Source organism: Oncorhynchus gorbuscha, linkage group LG09 (assembly GCF_021184085.1).
Source record: "Oncorhynchus gorbuscha isolate QuinsamMale2020 ecotype Even-year linkage group LG09, OgorEven_v1.0, whole genome shotgun sequence".
Taxonomy (NCBI): Eukaryota; Metazoa; Chordata; class Actinopteri; order Salmoniformes; family Salmonidae; genus Oncorhynchus; species Oncorhynchus gorbuscha.
The window spans coordinates 87,141,617-87,167,985 of NC_060181.1; the positions used below are offsets into that span (position 1 = coordinate 87,141,617).

General features: G+C 46.5%; 1 protein-coding gene across 9 annotated transcripts in view; it reads left to right on the plus strand.

Annotated features, from left to right (window-relative positions):
- LOC124044230 (lysine-specific demethylase 6A-like) overlaps positions 1-26,369 on the plus strand; it is a 100,864-nt gene that overhangs the window by 33,874 nt on the left and 40,621 nt on the right. For 6 of the 9 annotated variants that reach the window (XR_006840457.1, XR_006840458.1, XR_006840459.1 and 3 more), the window contains 4 exons: positions 13,001-13,055; positions 15,081-15,115; positions 19,756-19,849; positions 22,791-22,917. Coding sequence is in view for 6 of the 9 variants with exons in the window: in XM_046363820.1 (XP_046219776.1) it covers positions 13,001-13,055; positions 15,081-15,115; positions 19,756-19,849; positions 22,791-22,917 (311 nt within the window). In the remaining 3 variants the exon portion in view is untranslated. Of the gene's footprint in view, positions 1-1,000; positions 1,169-11,659; positions 11,746-13,000; positions 13,056-15,080; positions 15,116-19,755; positions 19,850-22,790; positions 22,918-26,369 lie in introns of those variants that run through there. The other 3 variants (XM_046363822.1, XM_046363824.1, XM_046363825.1) reach the window with 3 other exon arrangements.

Consider the following 26,369-nt stretch of genomic DNA (forward strand, 5'->3'; position numbering starts at 1 on the left):
GAGCTGTAGAGGGAGAGAAGGGGCAAGGAGGAGCTGTAGAGGGAGAGAAGGGGCAAGGAGGAGCTGTAGAGGGAGAGAAGGGGCAAGGAGGAGCTGTAGAGGGAGAGAAGGGGCAAGGAGGAGCTGTAGAGGGAGAGAAGGGGCAAGGAGGAGCTGTAGAGGGAGAGAAGGGGCAAGGAGGAGCTGTAGAGGGAGAGAAGGGGCAAGGAGGAGCTGTAGAGGGAGAGAAGGGGCAAGGAGGAGCTGTAGAGGGAGAGGAGCTGTAGAGGAGAGAAGGGGCAAGGAGGAGCTGTAGAGAGAGAGAGGGGCAAGGAGGAGCTGTAGAGGGAGAGAAGGGGCAAGGAGGAGCTGTAGAGGAGAGAAGGGGCAAGGAGGAGCTGTAGAGAGAGAGAAGGGGCAAGGAGGAGCTGTAGAGGGAGAGAAGGGGCAAGGAGGAGCTGTAGAGGAGAAGGGGCAAGGAGGAGCTGTAGAGGGAGAAGGGGCAAGGAGGAGCTGTAGAGGGAGAGAAGGGGCAAGGAGGAGCTGTAGAGGAGAGAAGGGGCAAGGAGGAGCTGTAGAGGGAGAGAAGGGGCAAGGAGGAGCTGTAGAGAGAGAGAAGGGGCAAGGAGGAGCTGTAGAGGGAGAGAAGGGGCAAGGAGGAGCTCTAGAAGGAGAGAAGGGGCAAGGAGGAGCTGTAGAGAGAGAAGGGGCAAGGAGGAGCTGTAGAGAGGAGGGGGCAAGGAGGAGCTGTAGAGAGAGGAAGGGGCAAGCAGGGCTGTAGAGAATTGTTTGGAGGAGCTGGTCTAGAGATACATTTTCCATGTTGAGTGTATGGGAAGGAGGAGCTTTGAAGATGTGTTTGGAGGAGCTTAGAGGGTATATCTCCAAGGAGCTCTGTAGAGGGAGAGAAGGGGCAAGGAGGAGCTGTAGAAGGAGAGAAGGGGCAAGGAGGAGCTGTGAGTGTGAGTGGAGGAGCTGTAGAGGGAGAGAAGGGGCAAGGAGGAGCTCTAGAAGGAGAGAAGGGGCAAGGAGGAGCTCTAGAAGGAGAGAAGGGGCAAGTGGGAGCTGTAGAGGGAGAGAAGGGGCAAGGAGGAGCTGTAGAAGGAGAGAAGGGGCTGTAGAGAGCTGCTGGAAGATATTATGATGTTTCAGGGAGGTCCTGCATCGTACAGAAGGTTTGGCATGCATGGTAGAGTATTGTTTGTGTTTTGGTCTAGTGATACATTTTCCATGTTGAGTGTATGTGACTTTGAAGATGTGTTTGTTTGTTCCGGGTATATCTCCTCAGCTCTGTGTGTGTGTGTTCTCCTCAGCTCTGTGTGTGTGTGTTCTCCTCAGCTCTGTGTGTGTGTGTGTTCTCCTCAGCTCTGTGTGTGTGTGTTCTCCTCAGCTCTGTGTGTGTGTTCTCCTCAGCTCTGTGTGTGTGTTCTCCTCAGCTCTGTGTGTGTGTGTTCTCCTCAGCTCTGTGTGTGTGTGTGTTCTCCTCAGCTCTGTGTGTGTGTGTTCTCCTCAGCTCTGTGTGTGTGTGTTCTCCTCAGCTCTGTGTGTGTGTTCTCCTCAGCTCTGTGTGTGTGTGTTCTCCTCAGCTCTGTGTGTGTGTGTTCTCCTCAGCTCTGTGTGTGTGTTCTCCTCAGCTCTGTGTGTGTGTTCTCCTCAGCTCTGTGTGTGTGTTCTCCTCAGCTCTGTGTGTGTGTGTTCTCCTCAGCTCTGTGTGTGTGTGTTCTCCTCAGCTCTGTGTGTGTGTGTTCTCCTCAGCTCTGTGTGTGTGTGTTCTCCTCAGCTCTGTGTGTGTGTGTTCTCCTCAGCTCTGTGTGTGTGTTCTCCTCAGCTCTGTGTGTGTGTTCTCCTCAGCTCTGTGTGTGTGTGTTCTCCTCAGCTCTGTGTGTGTGTGTTCTCCTCAGCTCTGTGTGTGTGTGTTCTCCTCAGCTCTGTGTGTGTGTGTTCTCCTCAGCTCTGTGTGTGTGTGTTCTCCTCAGCTCTGTGTGTGTGTGTTCTCCTCAGCTCTGTGTGTGTGTGTTCTCCTCAGCTCTGTGTGTGTGTGTTCTCCTCAGCTCTGTGTGTGTGTGTTCTCCTCAGCTCTGTGTGTGTGTGTTCTCCTCAGCTCTGTGTGTGTGTGTGTTCTCCTCAGCTCTGTGTGTGTGTGTGTTCTCCTCAGCTCTGTGTGTGTGTGTGTTCTCCTCAGCTCTGTGTGTGTGTGTGTTCTCCTCAGCTCTGTGTGTGTGTGTGTTCTCCTCAGCTCTGTGTGTGTGTGTTCTCCTCAGCTCTGTGTGTGTGTGTTCTCCTCAGCTCTGTGTGTGTGTGTTCTCCTCAGCTCTGTGTGTGTGTGTTCTCCTCAGCTCTGTGTGTGTGTGTTCTCCTCAGCTCTGTGTGTGTGTGTTCTCCTCAGCTCTGTGTGTGTGTGTTCTCCTCAGCTCTGTGTGTGTGTGTTCTCCTCAGCTCTGTGTGTGTGTGTTCTCCTCAGCTCTGTGTGTGTGTTCTCCTCAGCTGTGTGTGTGTGTTCTCCTCAGCTGTGTGTGTGATGTTCTCCTGAGCCTGTGACTTACACTCTGACTGAGGTGTGGGATTGGCTGAGGGAGGAGTGTACACTCTGACTGGGTGTGGGGGTTGGCTGGGGAGGAGTGGGGGGGGGGTTGGCTGAAGGAGGAGTGGGGGAGGGAGGTTGGCTGAGGGAGGAGTGGGGGGAGGGAGGAGTGGGGGGAGGGAGGTTGGCTGAGGGAGGAGTGGGGGGAGGGAGGAGTGGGGGGAGGTTGGCTGAGGGAGGAGTGGGGGGGGAGGTTGGCTGAGGGAGCCTGATTTTTATCTGCCTGACATTGACAAGTGACTCTGTGTGTGTGACACCGTTAAGTATGTTTATTTTAGACAGGCGCCTCTGTCTGTTATTTTTGATGAGGTGTTATGCCTTATCTCTTTGATTTGGGTTACATTCCTTTGCTTCCTGTTTCCAGTGTTGCATTACCAGTACAGAGTGTTCATATGTTACAGTATGTATTTTATTATAAACTGGGTGGTTTGAGCCCTGAATGCGGATTGGCTGACAGCCATGGTATATGTCACCGTATACCACGGGTATGACAAACATACATTTTTACTGCTCTAATTATGTTTGTAGCCAGTTTATAATAGCAATAAGGCACCTCGGGAGTTTGTGTCGCGCCTAACAGCCTTTAGCCGTGATATATTGACGATATACCACACCCCCTCGTGCCTTACTGCTTAATTATACTATGTTCTGTTGGTGTGTCACAGGCTGGTGATGGCAATAAGATGTTGTCTAACACAGAGTAATAAGGTGTGCTGCAGAACCTGTGATATGTTTTTTTTTCTTGGAGCTTAAGCATTATTGTCATGGTGTATTTGTGTAGGCGTCAGAGTATCTGAGCTGAGCAGTCGGAAATCAAAGCTCCAAGCTCCAAGCTTGCGCACAACCTTTCCAACCGCTCTGCTAAAAACCGCTCCCCCGAAGGAATTTTTTTTTACATTTAAAAAAAAAAAAACTGATGCTCCGAATTTGCTCCATTCATTAAAATCACTAATTTCAAATAGGCTACATGTCGTTTTTAAAAAGCATATAAATACTCATCCAGACAGGTAGTCTAAAAACGAATAAAAACGTATTATTTATGCTATTTTATTTCAATTATTTCTAGGCCATAGTCTATAAAACTACATTGTGAAGCAATTGCGAGAGGGACACTCTAGGCTGGCACTCAGCATTTAGACAACATTTCGAAACATGAGTTTGGCTTCAGGCTCAAGCGATGATGTCTGGAGAGCAGGCCAGCAGTAGAGTATACCCTCTCAGCGCTCGGAGAGCAGGCCAGCAGTAGAGTCTACCCTCTCAGCGCTCGGAGAGCAGGCCAGCAGTAGAGTATACCCTCTCAGCGCTCGGAGAGCAGGCCAGCTGTAGAGACTACCCTCTCAGCGCTCGGAGAGAAGGCCAGCAGTAGAGACTACCCTCTGAGCGCTCGAGGAGCAGGCCAGCAGTAGAGACTACCCTATGAGCGCTCGGAGAGCAGGCCAGCAGTAGAGACAACCCTCTCAGTGCTCGGAGAGCAGGCCCACAGTAGAGACTACCCTCTCAGCGCTCGGAGAGAAGGCCAGCAGTAGAGACTACCCTCTGAGCGTTCGGAGAGCAGGCCAGCAGTAGAGACTACCCTCTCAGCGCTTGGGGAGCCACTGGGGATGCTAAACAACCTTCAGGCCACTCTTACCAAGCTGGGCAGAGATGTGTTTTATTAATTATTTTTCTCTCTTGGTAGACATAAGGGTTATTTTACCTAATGTCCTTATCAAAACAGAAAATCTCCTTGAGAGGTAATATGCCAGGCATATTAGGCCGAAATCAATGATGGCCTATTGTATAGATAATAGAACAAATGAACAAAACTTTTAGGAGATCTGATTTTTAGTTTAGAAATACTTTGCTACAATGACACACTAGCTACCCACCTGGTTACTTTATGTTATAGCATGTGCATGTACTAAGTACACCATCATGCTTTTGGGATACTTGTCTTTTCAGATTTCACAATGATTCTTTAGTTGTGGACACTACATTTCCTCCTCATCTTTGACTACCAATGCATGCTGGGCCAGGCATGCCCTGAGCTCGTGAAGTGAAAGTTACTGGAGCGTAATTGGACCGGGCAAGAAGGCCAACACTCCAGCCTTTGGGGAAATTGGCGCCACGCTCCAGTCAAATTGGGCACGCTCCATTGCTCGCTCCACTCCAGCTTCGCTCTGCTAGTAATACTCTGATAGGGGTGTAGCATGTGCAGGCTTTCGCTTCAGCCCAACACTAACACTTGGTGCCTAAATGTAGGTTGTGGTATCAGGTGTGGTATAGCTCGGCTGGAACAAAAGCCTGCAGCTGTCCAGCATTACTGGGTCATGACCAGAACATGACACTGAAACCAGTAGAGGCCTGAACTACATGTTGAGACTGGGGCCTGCCGCCTACCTCGGGTACACTCACTTCACGAGCTCATTGCATGCCCAGCCCAGCATGCATTTGTGGTCTACTTGTGTTCCGCTAAAGATTAGGAGGACCAAGAGCAAGAGAGGGAGTGTGGTGATGTAGTGTCCACAATTAAAGAATCATTGTGAAATCTGAAAAGATAAGTATCCCAAAAGCATGATGGTGGACATGGTATGTGCACGTGCTATAACATAACGGAAGGAGGTGGATAGCTAGCGAAGTGTGTCATTGTAGCAAAACAAAAAAAATCAGATCTCTTAAAAGTTTAATTAATTTTCGTTATATTATCTATACAATAGGCTGCCATTGATTTAGGCCCAATAGGCCTGGCAAGTTACCTCTCAAGAAGCTTTCTATTTTGATAGGGTTATTTTGCCTATAATCCTTTAGGCTTACCTACAGGGAAAAAAACAACTATACATCCCTGCCCAGCCTGGAAAGGGTGACCAGAAGGGTGTTTAGCATTCCCAGTGGCTCTGCAAGTTCTGATATTCTTCACTGCTGGTCTGCTATTCGGGCACCAACGCATGAGCCTGAAGCCACACTGGCCACACTCATGTTTTTTTTTAAATATTCAAAGGCACTGTAGATGGAGCCTAATAAGGCATTTTTCATTTCATTCTAAGTCACAGTTTAGACTCTAATGATTTAATACAACAAAATGTTGAAATAGTGGAGCCTTGAGAATGTTGATCTTCCATCTGGAAGGTTCTCCCATCTCCACAGAGGAACTCTGGAGCTCTGGCAGTGACCATCGGGTTCTTGGTCACCTCCCTTACCAAGGCCCTTCTCCCGTGATTGCTCAGTTTTGCCTGGCAGCCAGCTCAAGGAGTGGTCTTGGTGGTTCAAAACTTTTTCCATTTAAGGATGATGGAGGCCACTGTGTTCTTGGGGACCTTCAATGCTACAGAAATGTTTTACATCTGTGCCTCAACACAATCCTGTCTCTGAGCTCTATAGACAATTCATTCGACCTCATGGCTTGGTTTTTGCTCTGACATGCACTGTCAACTGTGGGAACTTATATAGACAGGTGTGCCTTTCCAAATCACGTCCAATCAATTGAATTTACCACAGGTGGACTCCAATCAAGTTGTAGGAACATCTCTCGAATGATCAATGGAAACAGGATGCACCTGAACTCAATTTCGAGTCTCATTGCAAAGTACTTGAATACTTATGGAAATACGGTATTTGTTTCTTATTTTAAATACATTTACAAAAGTCTAAACCCTGTTTTTGCTTTGTCACGATGGTGTATTGTGTGTAAATTAATGAGGAAAACAATTAATTTAATACATTTTAGAACAAGGCTGGAACTTATCAAAAGGGGGGAAAGGTCAAGTGGTCTGAATACTTTCGAATGCGTTATATGTAGGGCAGACAATTGACTACTCATATTCCACATCAATCTGGCCGTGCAATTTTGGGTTACATTACTTTGTGTGTGTGTCCCCCCCCCCAGGCATTACCATTTACTGTTTCAGATATGGGAGCGTGTCTAAATATCTATAGATTTAACCGCTTTTGCAGTAAAATAGTTTAACACAACCATCGTTTTGATATATGGGAGACCTTGGTGGAGTTTTGATATATGGGAGACTTTGGTGGAGTTTTGTTATATGGGAGACCTTGGTGGAGTTTTGATATATGGGAGACCTTGGTGGAGTTTTGATATATGGGAGACCTTGGTGGAGTTTTGATATATGGGAGACCTTGGTGGAGTTTTGTCATATGGGAGACCTTGGTGGAGTTTTGATATATGGGAGACCTTGGTGGAGTTTTGATATATGGGAGACCTTGGTGGAGTTTTGATATATGGGAGACCTTGGTGGAGTTTTGTTATATGGGAGACCTTGGTGGAGTTTTGATATGGGAGACTTTGGTGGAGTTTTGATATATGGGAGACTTTGGTGGAGTTTTGATATATGGGAGACCTTGGTGGAGTTTTGATATATGGGAGACCTTGGTGGAGTTTTGATATATGGGAGACCTTGGTGGAGTTTTGATATATGGGAGACCTTGGTGGAGTTTTGATATATGGGAGACCTTGGTGGAGTTTTGTCATATGGGAGACCTTGGTGGAGTTTTGATATATGGGAGACCTTGGTGGAGTTTTGATATATGGGAGACCTTGGTGGAGTTTTGATATATGGGAGACCTTGGTGGAGTTTTGATATATGAGAGACCTTGGTGGAGTTTTGATTATATGGGAGACCTTGGTGGAGTTTTGATATATGGGAGACCTTGGTGGAGTTTTGTTATATGGGAGACCTTGGTGGAGTTTTGATATATGGGAGACTTTGGTGGAGTTTTGATATATGGGAGACCTTGGTGGAGTTTTGATATATGGGAGACCTTGGTGGAGTTTTGATATATGGGAGACCTTGGTGGAGTTTTGATATATGGGAGACCTTGGTGGAGTTTTGATATATGAGAGACCTTGGTGGAGTTTTGATATATGGGAGACCTTGGTGGAGTTTTGATATATGGGAGACCTTGGTGGAGTTTTGTTATACCTAGGGGTAGACCTAGGTGGAGTTTTTATTGGGAGACCTTGGTTGCCTATAGTTTCTGATATCTCCATATCAAACCTTGTTATTTTGGTTGTAGTGAAAATGTGGAGCTTTAGCTCCAACAGTGGGAGAATATCTGGACAATTGATAACAATACACATCTAAAAGTAAAATAATGGAATTAAGAAATTATAAATATTAGGAGACCAATGGTGGAGTTTTGATAAAATGCAGTAGAATAGAATACAGTTTTACACATGAGATGAGTAAAGAGTTTTGAACACTATTAAAGTGACCAGTGATTCCATGTCTATGGGAGAATTTGGATTTACATTTAAGACCTTGGTGGAGTTTTGATCCAGAGAGACCTTGGTGGAGTTTTTATGACATCCAGTGGAACACACTTTACAATGTGCATTTTGTCTTATGGGTGAGGTGGATTTTGATCCTATCCTGGGTATTTTGAAAGAGGTGGGGTTTTGAGGTGTCTCCGGAAGGTGGTGATTTTGTCCTGGCGTCCTTGGTGGAGTTTTGTTCCATATGGGGGACCAGAGGTGGAGTTTTGACTGGGCTGACCTTGGTGGAGTTTTCCTCATATAGGGAGGCGAGAGGCCAGAGGTGGATTTTGATAGTGCCCTTGTTTGGGTTTTGGGCCTGATAGAGCCTGGACCTTGGTGGAGTTTTGATATATGGGAGACCTGGTCTTGGTGGAGTTTTGTCAACTGGAAGCCAGTGGAGAGAACGGTGGAGTTTTGATGATATGAGAGACCTTGGTGGAGTTTTGATATAGACGGATCTTGGTGGAGTTTTGATATGATGAGTTGAAGGGTTTTAATGGCACAGGCAGGGAGAGCCTTGGTGGAGTTTTGATATCCAGACGGGAGACCTTGGTGGAGTTTTGACCTATGGGAGACCTTGGTGGAGTTTTGATATGTGGGAGACCTTGGTGGAGTTTTGTATATGCGGACCTTGTGGAGTTTTGAACCTATAGGAAGGGCCACCGACCTTGATGTTGTTTTGATATAGGGTGTTGTCCAGGATCACGAAGTTTTGTTATATGGGAGACCTTGGTGGAGTTTTCAACTGTGATGGGAGACCTTGGTGGGCAGTCCTTCCCCGGGAGGAAGAGCAGCTCAGTCTTGCCGAGTTTTGAGGTGGTGATCCTTCATCCACACTTTGATATGTCTGAGACATGCAGAGTGGAGTTTTGGTCATCAGAAGGGGGAAAGGAGAAGATTTTGTTTGTTGGAGACTGGTAGTTTTGATAGGGAGACCTTGGTGAGGTTTTGATAGAGAGACCTTGGTGGAGTTTTGATAATAGGAGAGGGCCTTGAACAGAGTTTTGACACCAGTGGTGAGAGCCTTGGTGGGAGACAGATGATCTATGGGAGACCTGGTGGAGTTTTGTCATATGGGAGACCTTGGTGGAGTTTTGAGATGCCCAGACCTTGGAGAGGGTTGAGATATGGAGGATCTGATGGTGGAGTTTTGTCGAATGGCAGACCTTGGTGGATTTTGAAGGATGAGAGCAGAGGAGGGTGGAGTTTTTAGCAGTGCGGAGCGCCTCCGTGGAGTTTTGATAGAGGAGAGACCTTGGTGGAGTTTTGATATCTTGAAACCTGACTGATTTGGATCAAGAAGGTCATTCAGAGAGAGATAGGGAGACCTTGGTGGAGTTTTGATAAGAGTTTTGGAGAGAAAAGATATAAGGGAGACCTTGGTGGTAGTTTTGATATATGGAGGACCTTGGTGGAGTTTTTTAGAAGGGAGACCTTGGTGAAGAGTTTTGATAGGGAGACCTTGGTGGGGATGAGTTGATGAGACCTTGGTGAGTTTTGATATAGAAGGTCTCCTTGGTGGAGTTTTCTGATAAGAGAGACCTAGGGTCAAGCGGGCAGTTTTGATATATGGGAGACCTTGGTGGAGTTTTCTGGATATAGGGAGACCTTGGTGGAGTTTTGATATATGAGCAGACCTTGGTGGTGTTTTTGACTTAGCAACCTTGAGGAGTTTTGATCGGATGACCTTGGTGGTGTTTTTTCAAAATGGTTGACCTTGTCCTCTTTGCAGATATGGAGGAGGGGGAGGGGAGGATTCAGGAGGGAGGATATATGGGAGACAGCTTGGTGGGCAGATTTGATATTTAGACCTTGGTGGAAAGTTTTTTAGCAGCAGAGACAGGTGGAGGAGAAATGTAGGAGAGGAGGGTTTGTTATATGCCAGACCTGCAGGTGGAGTTTTCCTTATATCCGGGACCTTGGTGGAGTTTTGTTATATGGAGTCAGACCTTGGAGTTTTGATATAGGAGACCTTGGTGGAGTTTTGATATATGGGAGTCAAAGGATGGAGTTTTGATATAGGAGGGAGACCTTGGTGGAGTTTTGTCATAGGGATACCTTGGAGGAAGTTTTGTCAAATGGGAGACCTGATGGATGGAAGTTTTGATATAGTGAGAGACCTTGGTGGGAGTTTTGATACCATCCGAGACCTTGGTGGAGTTTTGTCATATGGGTGACCTTGGTGGAGTTTTGATATACAGACCTGGTAGTGGTATGGGAGACTTGGAGGGGAGTTTTGATATATGGAAGAACAGCTTGGTGATGAGTTTTGATATATGCCTGACCTTGTGAGTGGGGGGAGTTTTGATAGGGTGGGAGACCTTGGTGGAGTTTTGAAAGAAGGAGACCTTGGTGGAATTTTGATATAGGTAGACCTTGGGGAGTTTTGAAAGTGAGAACCTGGTGGAGTTTTGATAGGAAAGAGAGACCTTATCAAGGCATCAAGCTTTGATATATGAGGGAACCTTGGTGGAGTTTTGATGATAAGGATGAGACCTTGGTGGGGCTTTGATATACTGTGACACCATGGAGTTTTGATATATGAGAGACCTTGGTGGAGTTTTGATATAGAGAGACCTTGGGAGGAGTTTTGATATACCCCGCTGGGAGACCTTGGTGGAGTTTTGATATATGAGAGACACGGTGGGTTTTGATATATGGGAGACCTTGGAGGAGTGTTGTCTGATCGAGCCATTCCATATCTCCATATCAAATCACATGTTATTGTGGTTGAGATGAAAATGCTTGCTCCTAGCTCCAACAGTGCAGTTATCTAACAATTGATAACAATACCTCTAACTCCACGTAAAATAATGGAATTAAGAAATATATAAATATTAGGACGAGCAATGTCGGAGTGGCTTTGGCTAAAATGCAGTAGAATAGAATGCAGGGATATACACATGAGATGACAGGCTAAAAGAGGCAGCAATGCAAACACTATTAAAGTGACCAGTGATTCCATGTCTATGTAAGAGCAGCAGCCTCTAAGATGCAGGGTTGAGTTGCCGGATGTTAGCCGGCTAGTGATGGCTATTTAACAGTCTGATGGCCTTGAGAAAGAAGCTGTTTTTCAGTCCCTCGGTCCCAGCTTTGATGCACCTGTGCTGACCTCGTTTTCTGGATGATAGCGGGGTGAACAGGCTATGGCTTGGGTGGTTGATGATCTTTTTAGCAATTGTGCATCTGTAAAGTTTCTGAGGGTCTTAGGGGCAAAGAATAATTTATTCGGGCCCCTGAGGTTGAAGAGGCGCTGTCACGCCTTCTTCACCACACTGTCTCTGTAGGTGGACCATTTCAGATCATCAGTGATGTGTACGCCAAGGAACTTGAAGCTTTCCACCTTCTTCGCTGCTGTCCCGTCAATATGGATAGGGGCGTGCTCCCTCTGCTGTTTCCTGAAGTCCACAATCAGCTCCTTTGTTTTGTTGATGTCTAGAGAGAGGTTATTTTCCTGGCCCCACTCTGTCAAGGCCCTCACCTCCTTCCTGTAGGCTGTCTTGTCATTGTTGGTAATCAGGCCTTCTAATGTTGTCTCATTTGCAAACTTGATGGTTGAGTTGGAGCTGTGCGTGGCCACGCAGTCATGGGTGAACAGGGAGTACAGGAGGGGGCTGAGCACGCAACATTGTGGGTCCCCAGTGTTGAGGATCAGCCAAGTGGAGGTGTTGTTTCCTACCTTCACCACCTGGGGGCGGCCCATCAGGAAGTCCAGGACTCAGTTGCACATGGCGGAGTTCAGACCCATGGGCCTTGAGCTTAATGATGAGCTTGGATGGTACTATGGTGTTGAAGGCTGAGCTGTCGTCAATGAACAGCATTCTGACATAGGTATTCCTTTTGTCCAGGCGGGATAGGACAGTCTGCAGTGCGATGGCATCGTCTGTGGATCTATTGGGACGTTAAGCAAGTTGAAGTGGGTCTATTGTGTCAGGTAAGGTAGACGTGATATGATCCTTAACCAGCCTCTCAAAGCACTGCATGATGACAGAAGTGAGTGCTACGGGGTGATAGTCATTTAGTTCAGTTACCTTTGATTTCTTGGGTAAGAACAATGGTGGACATCTTGAAGCAAGTGGGGACAGCAGACTGGGACAGGGAGAGATTGAGTATGTCCGTAAACACTCCAGCCAGCTGGTCTGCGTATGCTCTGAGGACTCTAGGTTTTGAGTAGGTTTTAATGGTCACCATGGGAACAACATACCCTATACACATATCCAGTCCCAATCAGGTCTACACACAGGACTAGGGGAGTTGGGGAAATTATATTTTCTAAGGCAGGGCTTTCCAACCCTTTCCCTGGAGAGCTATCCTCCTGTATATTTTCACTCCAACCCTGTCCTCTACCCTCCAGTATATTTTCACTTCAACCCTGTCCTCTATCCTCCTGTATATTTTCACTCCAACCCTGTCCTCTACCCTCCTGTATATTTTCACTTCAACCCTGTCCTCTATCCTCCTGTATATTTTCACTCCAACCCTGTCCTCTAACCTCCTGTATATTTTCACTTCAACCCTGTCCTCTATCCTCCTGTATATTTTCACTTCAACCCTGTCCTCTAACCTCCTGTATATTTTCACTTCAACCCTGTCCTCTACCCTCCAGTATATTTTCACTTCAACCCTGTCCTATATCCTCCTGTATATTTTCACTCCAACCCTGTCCTCTACCCTCCTGTATATTTTCACTCCAACCCTGTCCTCTACCCTCCTGTATATTTTCACTCCAACCCTGTCCTCTACCCTCCTGTATATTTTCACTCCAACCCTGTCCTCTACCCTCCTGTATATTTTCACTCCAACCCTGGTGTAAATAACCTGATTCAGCTTATCAACCAGCTAATTATTAGATTTGTATGTGCTAGATTCGGGTTGGAAAACTCCCCCACAGGACTGTAGCTCTCCAGGAACCGGGTTGGAGAGGCTGGTTGTCAGGCCGTGTGCGTCCGCGGAGAGTTGGGTCTGCTGTTGAGGAGACACTGCAGCAGGGTTGTGCAGGCTAGTCACATGGTCAACCCGGTCTTTGAACGTCCTCTCTGTCCGTTGCGCTGTCATACTTTAGCTGTTGTTTGTAAGCCTGGCGGGACCAGACATGTTTTGTCTACTTCATGTGAAATGCTAACCTTTTGTCATAATGGACGAACTCTGCATAGAAACCCTACTTAATGACATGCATTCTCTCTCTGCAGCATTTTCAGCTGGCTTTGATTGACTCCAACCCCTGCACTTTGTCCAAAGCTGAAAGTAAGAACCATTACATCCCCATTTCTCTCTTCTACACTCACACTCAAGCACACCATTCCCTTCCTGTTTGGTACCGTCACTGAAACCCCAATGAATTCCCCTTCCTGTTTTCCCCAGTATGTGGAGTTACGTACTCACTGGCTATGTGAGATGATGCATTATCCATAATGACAGTGTCAGGTTGACTTGCTCTGGATAAGAGCGTCTGCTAAATGACTTAAATGTAATGTAATGTAATGTAATGTAATGTAATGTAATGTAATTTGTCAGTGTTAACCCACGTAAAGGAAAGGGCACAGAACGCTATCTGGGTATTTTTATAATTTCATTATATACTCCCGGTTGCCGTGCCATTTCCCCATGGTCTATGCATGACCCTGGGGTTTTCAAGGCGACACACACACACGCTCATTCCGACCACCTGCCTTAGATTGAGTTGCCTAGGAGACCACATTAGAAGGGATCAGCAAAGAGCTGCTCGCTAGAGCCCAGACTCTGCCACACGTACATGTGAGCAATTTTATGCATACACACACACACACACACACACACACACACACACACACACACACACACACACACACACACACACACACACACACACACACACACACACACACACACACACACACACACACACACACACACACACATTGGGGACCTAACCTCTCTCCCATCTGTTGCCACACACCATGCAGAGTCCTTCCGTCTGCACCCAGGGACTCAGAAGCAGTACCACAGGGGGGAGGCAGAAGCAGTACCACAGGGGAGGCAGAAGCAGTACCACAGGGGGAGTCAGAAGCAGTACCACAGGGGGAGTCAGAAGCAGTACCACAGGGGAGGCAGAAGCAGTACCACAGGGGGAGTCAGAAGCAGTACCACAGGGGGAGTCAGAAGCAGTACCACAGGGGGAGTCAGAAGCAGTACCACAGGGGAGTCAGAAGCAGTACCACAGGGGGAGTCAGAAGCAGTACCACAGGGGGAGTCAGAAGCAGTACCACAGGGGGAGTCAGAAGCAGTACCACAGGGGGAGTCAGAAGCAGTACCACAGGGGGAGGCAGAAGCAGTACCACAGGGGGAGTCAGAAGCAGTACCACAGGGGGAGTCAGAAGCAGTACCACAGGGGGAGTCAGAAGCAGTACCACAGGGGGAGTCAGAAGCAGTACCACAGGGGGAGTCAGAAGCAGTACCACAGGGGGAGTCAGAAGCAGTACCACAGGGGGAGGCAGAGGCAGTGCCACAGGGGAGTCAGAAGCAGTGCCACAGGGGGAGTCAGAAGCAGTACCACAGGGGGAGGCAGAGGCAGTGCCACAGGGGGAGTCAGAAGCAGTGCCACAGGGGGAGTCAGAAGCAGTGCCACAGGGGGAGTCAGAAGCAGTGCCACAGGGGGAGTCAGAAGCAGTACCACAGGGGGAGGCAGAGGCAGTGCCACAGGGGGAGTCAGAAGCAGTGCCACAGGGGGAGTCAGAAGCAGTACCACAGGGGAGTCAGAAGCAGTGCCACAGGGGGAGTCAGAAGCAGTGCCACAGGGGGAGTCAGAAGCAGTGCCACAGGGGGAGTCAGAAGCAGTGCCACAGGGGGAGTCAGAAGCAGTGCCACAGGGGGAGTCAGAGGCAGTACCACAGGGGGAGTCAGAAGCAGTACCACAGGGGGAGGCAGAGGCAGTGCCACAGGGGGAGTCAGAGGCAGTGCCACAGGGGGAGTCAGAAGCAGTGCCACAGGGGGAGTCAGAAGCAGTACCACAGGGGGGAGTCAGAAGCAGTACCACAGGGGGGAGTCAGAAGCAGTACCACAGGGGGGAGTCAGAAGCAGTACCACAGGGGGAGGCAGAGGCAGTGCATGGATATATTTGCCATAGCTCTCGCTGTAAAAAACAACAACATGTTTTTCTCCATTTCATGAATTTCTACCAGCTGGAGCTTCTGTTTGGTTTCATCTCTAAGGGGAAATGTGAGAGAGCACACTATGAAAGTGATTTAATCTCCAGTCCTTTGTATCAGTTTAACTCTCTCTTTCTATTTACAGTTCAGTTCCACATCGCTCATTTATATGAGATTCAGGTAAGAAATCCTTCCTTATTTCCCCCTTTTCTCTGGTGCTGGTAGTGAAGGATGCTGAGAAGTCTGCTGTACATTTTGGTGGTGGATAGGTTGAGTTGACCTCGTATAGATCTTCGAGTGACCTAGTATCACTATATACCTTATAAAATGGCATATCTTCTAATCCCTTATCAGTTGTTGTCATTACTCCTAAAAGGGAAGGTAGCTGTGGTCTGTTTACCTTGTGGTCTGTTTACCTTGTGGTCTGTTTACCTTGTGGTCTGTTTACCCTGTGGTCTGTTTACCCTGTGGTCTGTTTACCCTGTGGTCTGTTTACCTTGTGGTCTGTTTACCTTGTGGTCTGTTTACCTTGTGGTCTGTTTACCCTGTGGTCTGTTTACCCTGTGGTCTGTTTACCCTGTGGTCTGTTTACCCTGTGGTCTGTTTACCCTGTGGTCTGTTTACCTTGTGGTCTGTTTACCTTGTGGTCTGTTTACCTTGTGGTCTGTTTACCTTGTGGTCTGTTTACCCTGTGGTCTGTTTACCCTGTGGTCTGTTTACCCTGTGGTCTGTTTACCCTGTGGTCTGTTTACCCTGTGGTCTGTTTACCCTGTGGTCTGTTTACCTTGTGGTCTGTTTACCCTGTGGTCTGTTTACCCTGTGGTCTGTTTACCCTGTGGTCTGTTTACCCTGTGGTCTGTTTACCCTGTGGTCTGTTTACCTTGTGGTCTGTTTACCCTGTGGTCTGTTTACCCTGTGGTCTGTTTACCCTGTGGTCTGTTTACCTTGTGGTCTGTTTACCCTGTGGTCTGTTTACCCTGTGGTCTGTTTACCCTGTGGTCTGTTTACCCTGTGGTCTGTTTACCCTGTGGTCTGTTTACCTTGTGGTCTGTTTACCTTGTGGTCTACACAAACCGTTATTTCTTTGTCCTTTGTGACAGCAGGAAGTAGAGGCATATGCAAACTGAAACAAGGCAACAGTCAACATGTCGTCCGCCTCGAATGGACCTGTTAGTGACAACTAGAAACATTAACAACATGTATTGTCAGCTGTATCTGTATGGAATTAAAGTACCAACACATAGTCTACACACACTTATAAAATGCTAACTTTTTGTGAATGCGCTTATCGAGTCAGTCAAGTTTGGACCTACTCATTCAAGGGTTTTTCTTTATTTTTAATATTTTCTATAATGTAGAATGATAGTGAAGACATCTATGAAATAACACATATGGAATCATGTACTAACAAAAAAAGTGTTAAACAAATCTAAGTAGATTTTTGATTCTTCAAAGTAGCCACCCTTTGCCTTGATGATAGCTTTGCAAACTCCTGGCATTCCCTCAACCAGCTTTACAAGGAATGCTTTTCCAACCGTATTGAATGAGTTCCTACATATGCTAGCTTGTTGGCTGCTTTTCCTTCACGGTCCAACTTATCCCAAACCATCTCAATTGGGTTGAGGTCGGGTGATTGTGGAGGCCAGGTCATCTGATGCAGCACTCCATCACTCTCCTTCTTGGTCAAATAGCCCTTACACAGTCTGGAGGTGTGTTGGGTCATTGTCCTGTTGAAAAACAAATGATAGTCCCACTAAGCCCAAACCAGATGGGATGGCGTATCGCTGCCGAATGCTGTGGTAGACATGCTGGTTAAGTGTGCCTTCAATTCTAAATAAATCACAGACGGTGTCACCAGCAAAGCAACCCCACACCATCACACCACCTCCTCCATGCTTCATGGTGGGAACCACACATGTGGATATCATCCTTTCACCTTCTCTGCGTTTCACAAAGGCACAGCGGTTGGAACCAAAAATCTCACATTTGGACTCATCAGACCAAAGGACAGATTTCCACCGGTCTAATGTCCATTGCTCGTGTTTCTTGGCCCAAGCAAGTCTCTTCTTATTGGTGTCCTTTAGTAGTTGTTTCTTTGCAGCAATTTGACCTATAAAGGCCTGATTCACACAGTCTTCTCTGAATAGTTGTTGAGATGTCTGTTACTTGAACTCTGATTTCCCGGATTGACCGACCTTTGTCTTAAAGTAATGACTGTCATTTCGCTTTTCTTATTTGAGCTGTTCTTGCCATAGTATTGACTTGGGTCTTTTACCAAATAGGGCTATCTTCTGTATACCAAGAAGGAAAGAAATTCCACAAATAAACTGAAATGCATTCCAGGTGACTACCTCATGAAGCTGGTTGAGAGAATGCCAAGAGTTTGCAAAGCTGTCATCAAGGCAAAGGGTGATTACTTTGAAGAATCTCAAATATAAAATATATTTTGATTTAACACATTTTTTTTGGGTTACACAAACAGTAAAAATAGAGAAGCCTTGGAATGAGTAGGTGTGTCCAAACAGTAAAAATAGAGAAGCCTTGGAATGAGTAGGTGTGTCCAAACAGTAACAATAGAGAAGCCTTGGAATGAGTAGGTGTGTCCAAACAGTAACAATAGAGAAGCCTTGGAATGAGTAGGTGTGTCCAAACAGTAAAAATAGAGAAGCCTTGGAATGAGTAGGTGTGTCCAAACAGTAACAATAGAGAAGCCTTGGAATGAGTAGGTGTGTCCAAACAGTAACAATAGAGAAGCCTTGGAATGAGTAGGTGTGTCCAAACAGTAAAAATAGAGAAGCCTTGGAATGAGTAGGTGTGTCCAAACAGTAAAAATAGAGAAGCCTTGGAATGAGTAGGTGTGTCCAAACAGTAAAAATAGAGAAGCCTTGGAATGAGTAGGTGTGTCCAAACAGTAAAAATAGAGAAGCCTTGGAATGAGTAGGTGTGTCCAAACAGTAAAAATAGAGAAGCCTTGGAATGAGTAGGTGTGTCCAAACAGTAACAATAGAGAAGCCTTGGAATGAGTAGGTGTGTCCAAACAGTAACAATAGAGAAGCCTTGGAATGAGTAGGTGTGTCCAAACAGTAACAATAGAGAAGCCTTGGAATGAGTAGGTGTGTCCAAACAGTAACAATAGAGAAGCCTTGGAATGAGTAGGTGTGTCCAAACAGTAAAAATAGAGAAGCCTTGGAATGAGTAGGTGTGTCCAAACAGTAACAATAGAGAAGCCTTGGAATGAGTAGGTGTGTCCAAACAGTAAAAATAGAGAAGCCTTGGAATGAGTAGGTGTGTCCAAACAGTAACAATAGAGAAGCCTTGGAATGAGTAGGTGTGTCCAAACAGTAACAATAGAGAAGCCTTGGAATGAGTAGGTGTGTCCAAACAGTAACAATAGAGAAGCCTTGGAATGAGTAGGTGTGTCCAAACAGTAAAAATAGAGAAGCCTTGGAATGAGTAGGTGTGTCCAAACAGTAAAAATAGAGAAGCCTTGGAATGAGTAGGTGTGTCCAAACAGTAAAAATAGAGAAGCCTTGGAATGAGTAGGAATGGAGTAATAGAGGTGGTAATGACAGGAATGGACAGGAATGACAGGAATGGAGGTGGTCTTTATCCTAGTGAGATTGCTAAGGCGAACACCGCCATGTTTCGTTTTGCTCAACCTAGGTCGAGGCACAGACACGGTCTCAATGGTGATAGCTGAGCTGACTACACTGACTGTGCTAGTGGCAGACTCCACTATGCTGGCAGGCTGGCTAACAGCCTGCTGCCTGGCCTGCTGGAATGCAAAAACACCTGCTGCCTGCTTCAACTGGAATGCAAAAACACTTCTGTACTCGGCGGTCCCGTTCTGTGGGCTTGTATGGCCTACCAGTTAGTGGCTGAGCCGTTGATGCTCCTAGACTTCCCACTTCACAATAACAGTACTTACAGTTGACCGGGGCAGTTCTAGCAGGGCAGAAATTTGACGAACTGACTTGTTGGAAAGGTGGTATCCTATGATGCTGCTACATTGAAAGTCATTGAGCTCTTCGGTAAGGCCATTCTACTGCCACTGCTTGTCTATGGAGATGGCATGGCTGGGTGCTTGATTTTTATACACCTGTCAGCAACAGGTGTGGCTGAAATAGCCGAATCCACTAATTTGAATGGGTGTCCACATACTTTTAGCCTGTAGTGTATCTGGTGGTGGTCTGATGTGTCCAAACTTCTGTCTCTGACCAGTGAGACCATAAAACACACGGACTCTTTGGTCTGGCTTTAAACATCCTTCCCCTCTCTCTCTTTTCCTCCCCCTCTCTCTATCACTCTTTCCCCCCCTCTCTCTTTCACTCTTTCCCCCTCTATCACTCTTTCCCCCTCTCTCTATCACTCTTTCCCCCCTCTCTTTATCACTCTTTCCCCCTCTCTCTATCACTCTTCCCCCCTCTCTCTATCACTCTTCCCCCCTCTCTCTATCACTCTTCCCCCCTCTCTCTCTATCACTCTTCCCCCCTCTCTCTATCACTCTTCCCCCCTCTCTATCACTCTTCCCCCCTCTCTATCACTCTTTCCCCCTCTCTCTATCACTCTTTCCCCCTCTCTCTATCACTCTTTCCCCCCTCTCTCTATCACTCTTTCCCCCCCCTCTCTCTATCACTCTTCCCCCCCCTCTCTCTATCACTCTTCCCCCCTCTCTCTATCACTCTTTCCCCCTCTCTATCACTCTTTCCCCCCCTCTCTCTATCACTCTTTCCCCCCTCTCTCTATCACTCTTTCCCCCCTCTCTCTATCACTCTTTCCCCCCTCTCTCTATCACTCTTTCCCCCACTGTCATTCTGCAGAAGAAATTCAGAACAGCAAAAGAAGCGTATGAGAATTTACTCCAGACAGAGAATCTTCCTGCACAGGTGAAGGCTGCTACACTGCAGCAACTAGGTAAGTCCTCTTTCCTCTCTCCTATGTACTACGGCATCGAAGACGATGCATTTGGGCCCACTTGTTACAAGCAATATGTCACTTGTCCTTTTGATAACATGAACCTATATTTGTCTTTGCGTCTTGTTGAATATGTATCCTAGTTTGTTCTTGAAGGTTCTATTTAAAAAGTGCATTCTTTTACATGTTATGTACAAAAAGTGTTTAACTTTCTAGAGCAGTGTCTATAGGACGAGTGTGTGGTGTTTTGAGTCAAGTTACTTTACCACATTTATGCCTCTCTAGTATTTTTTTATATATTTTTTATAAACAATACCAAAACATACAAACATTACTGCATCACACCTGCCCATATCCACTAGCCCCATCTCCAGCACCCTAATACATTTCTTCCACATGTCCTCAAACGGCACCATTTGTTGCTGAAGGTACTACTATGTACCAGGTGTATAAGGCTGATGACACAGGATTGCATTGCATTGTGGGAGAAGTTGTGCTCCTTATTGTTTACCATATTCCCAACTGGGACAGTATTCCCAGATCCCCACCTCTTCCCTGCTCCCATCACACGTTTCCCAAGTCTCTCTCTGCCCTGGCCTGACTCATGCAACTGCTCATTATGGAGGTGTTAGTGTCTGTACCCCAACCCCCACACTATACACACATACCTTCCCCGACGTAGTCCTCTCTGAACACAGACAGCTCTTGTCTTTTTTCTTGCCGTCTTCCCCCAGTTTGGGATGTTCCCTCGGGTCTGAAAAACATTCTCTTTTTCTGCCCTGCCAGCCACCCTACTAGGGAACACAAGTGTTTCGCTACACCAGCAATAACATCTGATAAATATGTGGGTGATCAATAAAATGTTATTTGGTGGTGGCCTTCCAGCAAGGCTCGCCACAGCTGTTGTGTTGAGCGATGGGGAGATGTGTTTGTGTTTGTGTGTGTGCCCGTCCTTAGGGAGGTGTGTTTGTGTCTGTGTGTGTGCCCGTCCTTAGGGAGGTGTGTTTGTGTCTGTGTGTGTCCGTCCTTAGAGAGGTGTGTGTGTGCCCGTCCTTAGGGAGGTGTGTTTGTGTCTGTGTGTGCCCGTCCTTAGGGAGGTGTGTTTGTGTCTGTGTGTGCCCGTCCTTAGGGAGGTGTGTTTGTGTCTGTGTGTGTGCCCGTCCTTAGGGAGGTGTGTTTGTGTCTGTGTGTGTGCCCGTCCTTAGGGAGGTGTGTTTGTGTCTGTGTGTGTCCGTCCTTAGAGAGGTGTGTGTGTGCCCGTCCTTAGGGAGGTGTGTTTGTGTCTGTGTGTGTCCGTCCTTAGGGAGGTGTGTTTGTGTCTGTGTGTGTGTCCGTCCTTAGGGAGGTGTGTTTGTGTATGTGTGTGTCTGCCCGTCCTTAGGGAGGTGTGTTTGTGTCTGTGTGTGTCCGTCCTTAGGGAGATGTGTTTGTGTCTGTGTGTGTCCGTCCTTAGGGAGGTGTGTTTTTGTCTGTGTGTGTGCCCGTCCTTAGGGAGGTGTGTTTGTGTATGTGTGTGTCTGCCCGTCCTTAGGGAGGCGTGTTTGTGTCTGTGTGTGTCCGTCCTTAGGGAGATGTGTTTGTGTCTGTGTGTGTCCGTCCTTAGGGAGGTGTGTTTTTGTCTGTGTGTGTGCCCGTCCTTAGGGAGGTGTGTGTAGAGAGAGAGAGAGGTGGGAGCGACCCCAGGGGTGAGTTGTTTAGACCTTTGAAGACACGGCTGATGTGTGTATGGACGACGAATCCCCCGCTCTCCTTCCCTCCCTCCCTCTTTCTCCTCCCTCTTCTTTAGAAAGCTCTAGATAGATGAGCCTTTTGGTCCTTTTTATGAGACTGGTGCTTTTACATACCAGGCAGACAGCAGTGTTCCCCTCTCTGACTGACAGTCTAGTGTAGTTTTAATATGTTGTGGATATTAGTGTAGTACTAGACCTGGTAATGGACTAGCAGAAGTACCTGCAGGATCAGTTGTGTTGACTTACTATTGGAGTAAAGTGTAGTGGTTCTGTTGACCAGCTAGCAGAAGGCTAGTCCTGGACCCAGACTAGCAGTGGTTCTGTTGACCAGCTAGCAGAAGGCTAGTCCTGGACCCAGACTAGCAGTGGTTCTGTTGACCAGCTAGCAGAAGGCTAGCCCTGGACCCAGACTAGCAATGGTTCTGTTGACCAGCTAGCAGAAGGCTAGCCCTGGACCCAGACTAGCAGTGGTTCTGTTGACCAGCTAGCAGAAGGCTAGCCCTGGACCCAGACTAGCAGTGGTTCTGTTGAACAGCTAGCAGAAGGCTAGCCCTGGACCCAGACTAGCAGTGGTTCTGTTGGCCAGCTAGCAGAAGGCTAGCCATGGACCCAGACTAGCAGTGGTTCTGTTGACCAGCTAGCAGAAGGCTAGCCCTGGACCCAGACTAGCAATGGTTCTGTTGACCAGCTAGCAGAAGGATAGCCCTGGACCCAGACTTAGCAGTGGTGTAAAGTGTAGTGGTTCTGTTGACCAGCTAGCAGAAGGCTAGCCCTGGACCCAGACTAGCAGTGGTTCTGTTGACCAGCTAGCAGAAGGCTAGCCCTGGACCCAGACTAGCAGTGGTTCTGTTGACCAGCTAGCAGAAGGCTAGCCCTGGACCCAGACTAGCAGTGGTTCTATTGACCAGCTAGCAGAAGGCTAGCCCTGGACCCAGACTAGCAGTGGTTCTGTTGACCAGCTAGCAGAAGGCTAGCCCTGGACCCAGACTAGCAATGGTTCTGTTGACCAGCTAGCAGAAGGATAGCCCTGGACCCAGACTAGCAGTGGTGTAAAGTGCAGTGGTTCTGTTGACCAGCTAGCAGAAGGCTAGGCCTGGACCCAGACTAGCAGTGGTTCTATTGACCAGCTAGCAGAATGCTAGCCCTGGACCCAGACTAGCAGTGGTGGTTGTTGGATCCTTCACCCTGCTAACTCCCCTGGTCTCCTCCAGGCTGGATGCATCACACAGTGGAGCGGTTAGGGGACCCAGGCTCCAAGGACAGCTATGCCATCCAGTGTCTGCAGAAGTCACTAGAAGCAGACCCCAACTCTGGACAGTCCTGGTACTTCCTCGGCAGGTAAAAGCATTTTCTTTCATAGTGAATTCCTGCGGGCTCTTGTTTTCCTTTTAGCGAGTGTGTAAAAACTTTAAACCGCTGTGTGTTGAATAAGACTCGGCCCTGAAGGTCTTTTCTCTCTGCAGCTCCTGTCTCAGCTGTTTCTCTACAATCTATAGGCCTAGAAACTGGAGCGGTTTCAGAGCTGCTCCTCCTCTGATTATTATTGATCCAAGTCTGTACTCTCTGGGAAGACAGCGGTGTTACACAGAGACCTATTGATTAATAGCTCTGTAAATCTGAGCTATTAATTAGATGGAATTGTTGCTTTCTGTTATTCCACACGCTTTTATAAAGGCTTTTATATAGTGCTTACTTATTTAATCCACTTGTTTTAGTATAGATCATTAGACCACAGTTAACCTGGTCTGGCTAGTGTGGCAGACAGTGTTGCAGTGGATAGATGGCCTCCTGTCTGTGAATCCTGTAGTACAACTAAGGGCTGCAGCAGTATGTTGTTGTGTTAGCGGCTCTGAGAGAAGTTAAAAGGTAGGTTACTTTATAAATGGTAGGTTACATTATAAATGTAATATGTTAGTTACTAGTTACCTGTCCAAAATTGTAATCGGTAACGAACCTTTTGGATTACCCAAACGCAGTTATGTAATCTGATTACATTCAGTTACTTTTAGATTACATTCCCCTTAAGAGGCATTAGAAGAAGACAAAATGTATGTTACCAATTGAACAACATCTATTGCAGGATAAATCACTGTTAATGTTCACATGGCTAAATATGGATGTTCAATTTTACTATATGGGATGGTTATGTAGGCTTCTTGAGACCCATCGCCTTCTACTACATAAATAATACAATTGAATGATATCTTTACATTAAAAACCAAAGTCTATCAGAATGCCAGTCATTCCAATAAATGTTATACCCCTAGATCTTCAAGAATAGCACTTGGAAATATGAAGGTATAGATTAGTCAAATTGTTTTGCCTGAGCATGACCCAAAACAAAAGATTTATTAGCCAGCCCTACTCTGTTGTTTATGATTTTGTTGTCATTGAGGACTGATTGGGCTCATTGATTTGAGTTGATAAATAAATGCTGTTCTCATGGAGTGGCATGCTTTGAGCACTACTGAAAAGTGCTATTTACACGTGAAAAATGAATGCCCATATGCTGCATTTGCTATGGACCTGTTTACCTTTTCGTTGGGGACACTGACATCTTGATAATATGCAGCTGTTTAAAGGGCAAGTCGACATCTGTTTTGGTAAAACGCTGAGGGATGGGCCTGGAGAAATGTGACCACTCAGATGAATAGACAGCGCTATTAATGCAACGACTGACCATCCATGATATGAAGATTATTGTTTTAACCATGTTATGAGGCTATACAGCATTTATTTACACTACCGGTCCAAATTTTTAGAACACTTATTCATTCAAGGGTTTTCTTTATTTTATACTATTTTATACATTGTAGAATAATAGTTAAGACATCAAAACTATGAAATAACACATATGGAATCGTGTTAAATAGGGGTAAGTGTTAAACAAATCAAAGTATATTTTATATTTAAGATTCTTCAAATAGCCACATTTTCCTTCACGACAACTTTGCACACTCTTGGCATTCTTTCAACCAGCTTCTCCTGGAATGCTTTTCCCAACAGTCTTGAAGGAGTTCCCACATATGCTGAGCACTTGTTGCCTGCTTTTCCTACACTCTGCGGTCCAACTCACCCCAAACCATGTTATATTTGTGGTTCTGATGGAGTTTGACAGTTGAAGTAAGCTTATGAAGCGCTTGTAGGTTATATTATTCAAGAATCATTGGGTATATATCCAGTGCCTTCAGCAGGGTTGTACATTTTGGGGAGTATTTAGGGGTGGATACTTTCCATGGGAATTAACGGAAATATATGCAAATTAATATTAATACCATTTAAATGTAGATGTTTTTTGCATTGGATCTATTTACCATATCATATGGAGACAGAAACATAAACTGTTTACCTTATCATAAGTAGACAGAATTGCAAATGATTAAATCCTTCCTGTAGGAAAAAAAAACGGTTTAGTTACGATTTTAACTTGAAATTAAAAGAGCTGACTTCACATGGGATGATTTCACTGAACAACAAAAGGGAATATTGAATGATCCCCAATGATCCAGGAGTTTCAGGCTGCTTACCACTCTCTCCCAAAATACATCATCCAGGAGGATCCTCATGATGGGGCTGTCTATATCGGCAGACTGTGATATGGCCATTTCTCGGAGAGACTCCTTCCCCTCTAGGAGACTGTCAAACATGATGACAACACCACCCCCAATGGGTGTTGCTTGGCAGCTTCAATGTGGTGCTCTTATTCTTCTCACTTTGCTTGGTGAGCTAGATTGCTGCTTTAACTTGATTATCCTTCACATACCTAACCAACTCATTGGCTGTCTTGTAGAGTGTATCTATTGTTTTCAGTGCCATGATGTCCTTGAGGAGCAGATTCAATGCATGAGCAGCACAGCCAATGGGTGTGATGTGAGGGTAGGACTCCTCCCACTTTAGACCAAGCAGCCTTCATGTTCGCAGCATTGTCTGTCACCACTGCAAATCCCTTCTGTGGCACAAGGTCGTTAATAACTGCCTTCAGCTCATCTGCAATGTAGAGACCGGTGTGTCTTGTGTCTGTGCTCTTGTAGAATACTGGTTGAGGGGTGGAGATTATGTAGTTCATTCTTCCTTGCCCACGAACATTCAATGACCCATCAGAGATGATTGCAATAGTCTGCTTTCTCTATGATTTGCTTGACCTTCACTTGAACTCTGTGGAACTCTGCATTCAGTAAATGAGTAGATAAAGCATGTCTGTTTGGAGGGGTGTATGCTGGGCGAAGAACATTCAGAAATCTCTTCCAATATAATAATATAATAATAATATATGCCATTTAGCAGACGCTTTTATCCAAAGCGACTTACAGTCATGTGTGCATACATTCTACGTATATGTGTGTGTGTCTCAGTGCTGTGTGTCTCAGTGCTGTGTGTGTGTGTGTCTCAGTGGTGTGTGTGTCTCAGTGGTGTGTGTGTCTCAGTGGAGTGTGTGTGTGTCTCAGTGGAGTGTGTGTGTGTGTCTCAGTGGAGTGTGTGTGTGTGTCTCAGTGGAGTGTGTGTGTGTGTCTCAGTGGAGTGTGTGTGTGTCTCAGTGGAGTGTGTGTGTGTCTCAGTGGAGTGTGTGTGTGTGTCTCAGTGGAGTGTGTGTGTGTGTCTCAGTGGAGTGTGTGTGTGTGTGTCTCAGTGGAGTGTGTGTGTGTGTCTCAGTGGAGTGTGTGTGTGTGTGTGTGTGTGTGTGTGTGTGTGTGTGTGTGTGTGTGTGTGTGTGTGTGTGTGTGTGTGTGTGTGTGTGTGTGCGTGTGTGTGTGTGTCTCAGTGCTGTGTGTTGCTGTCTGCTGTAGTGTCCT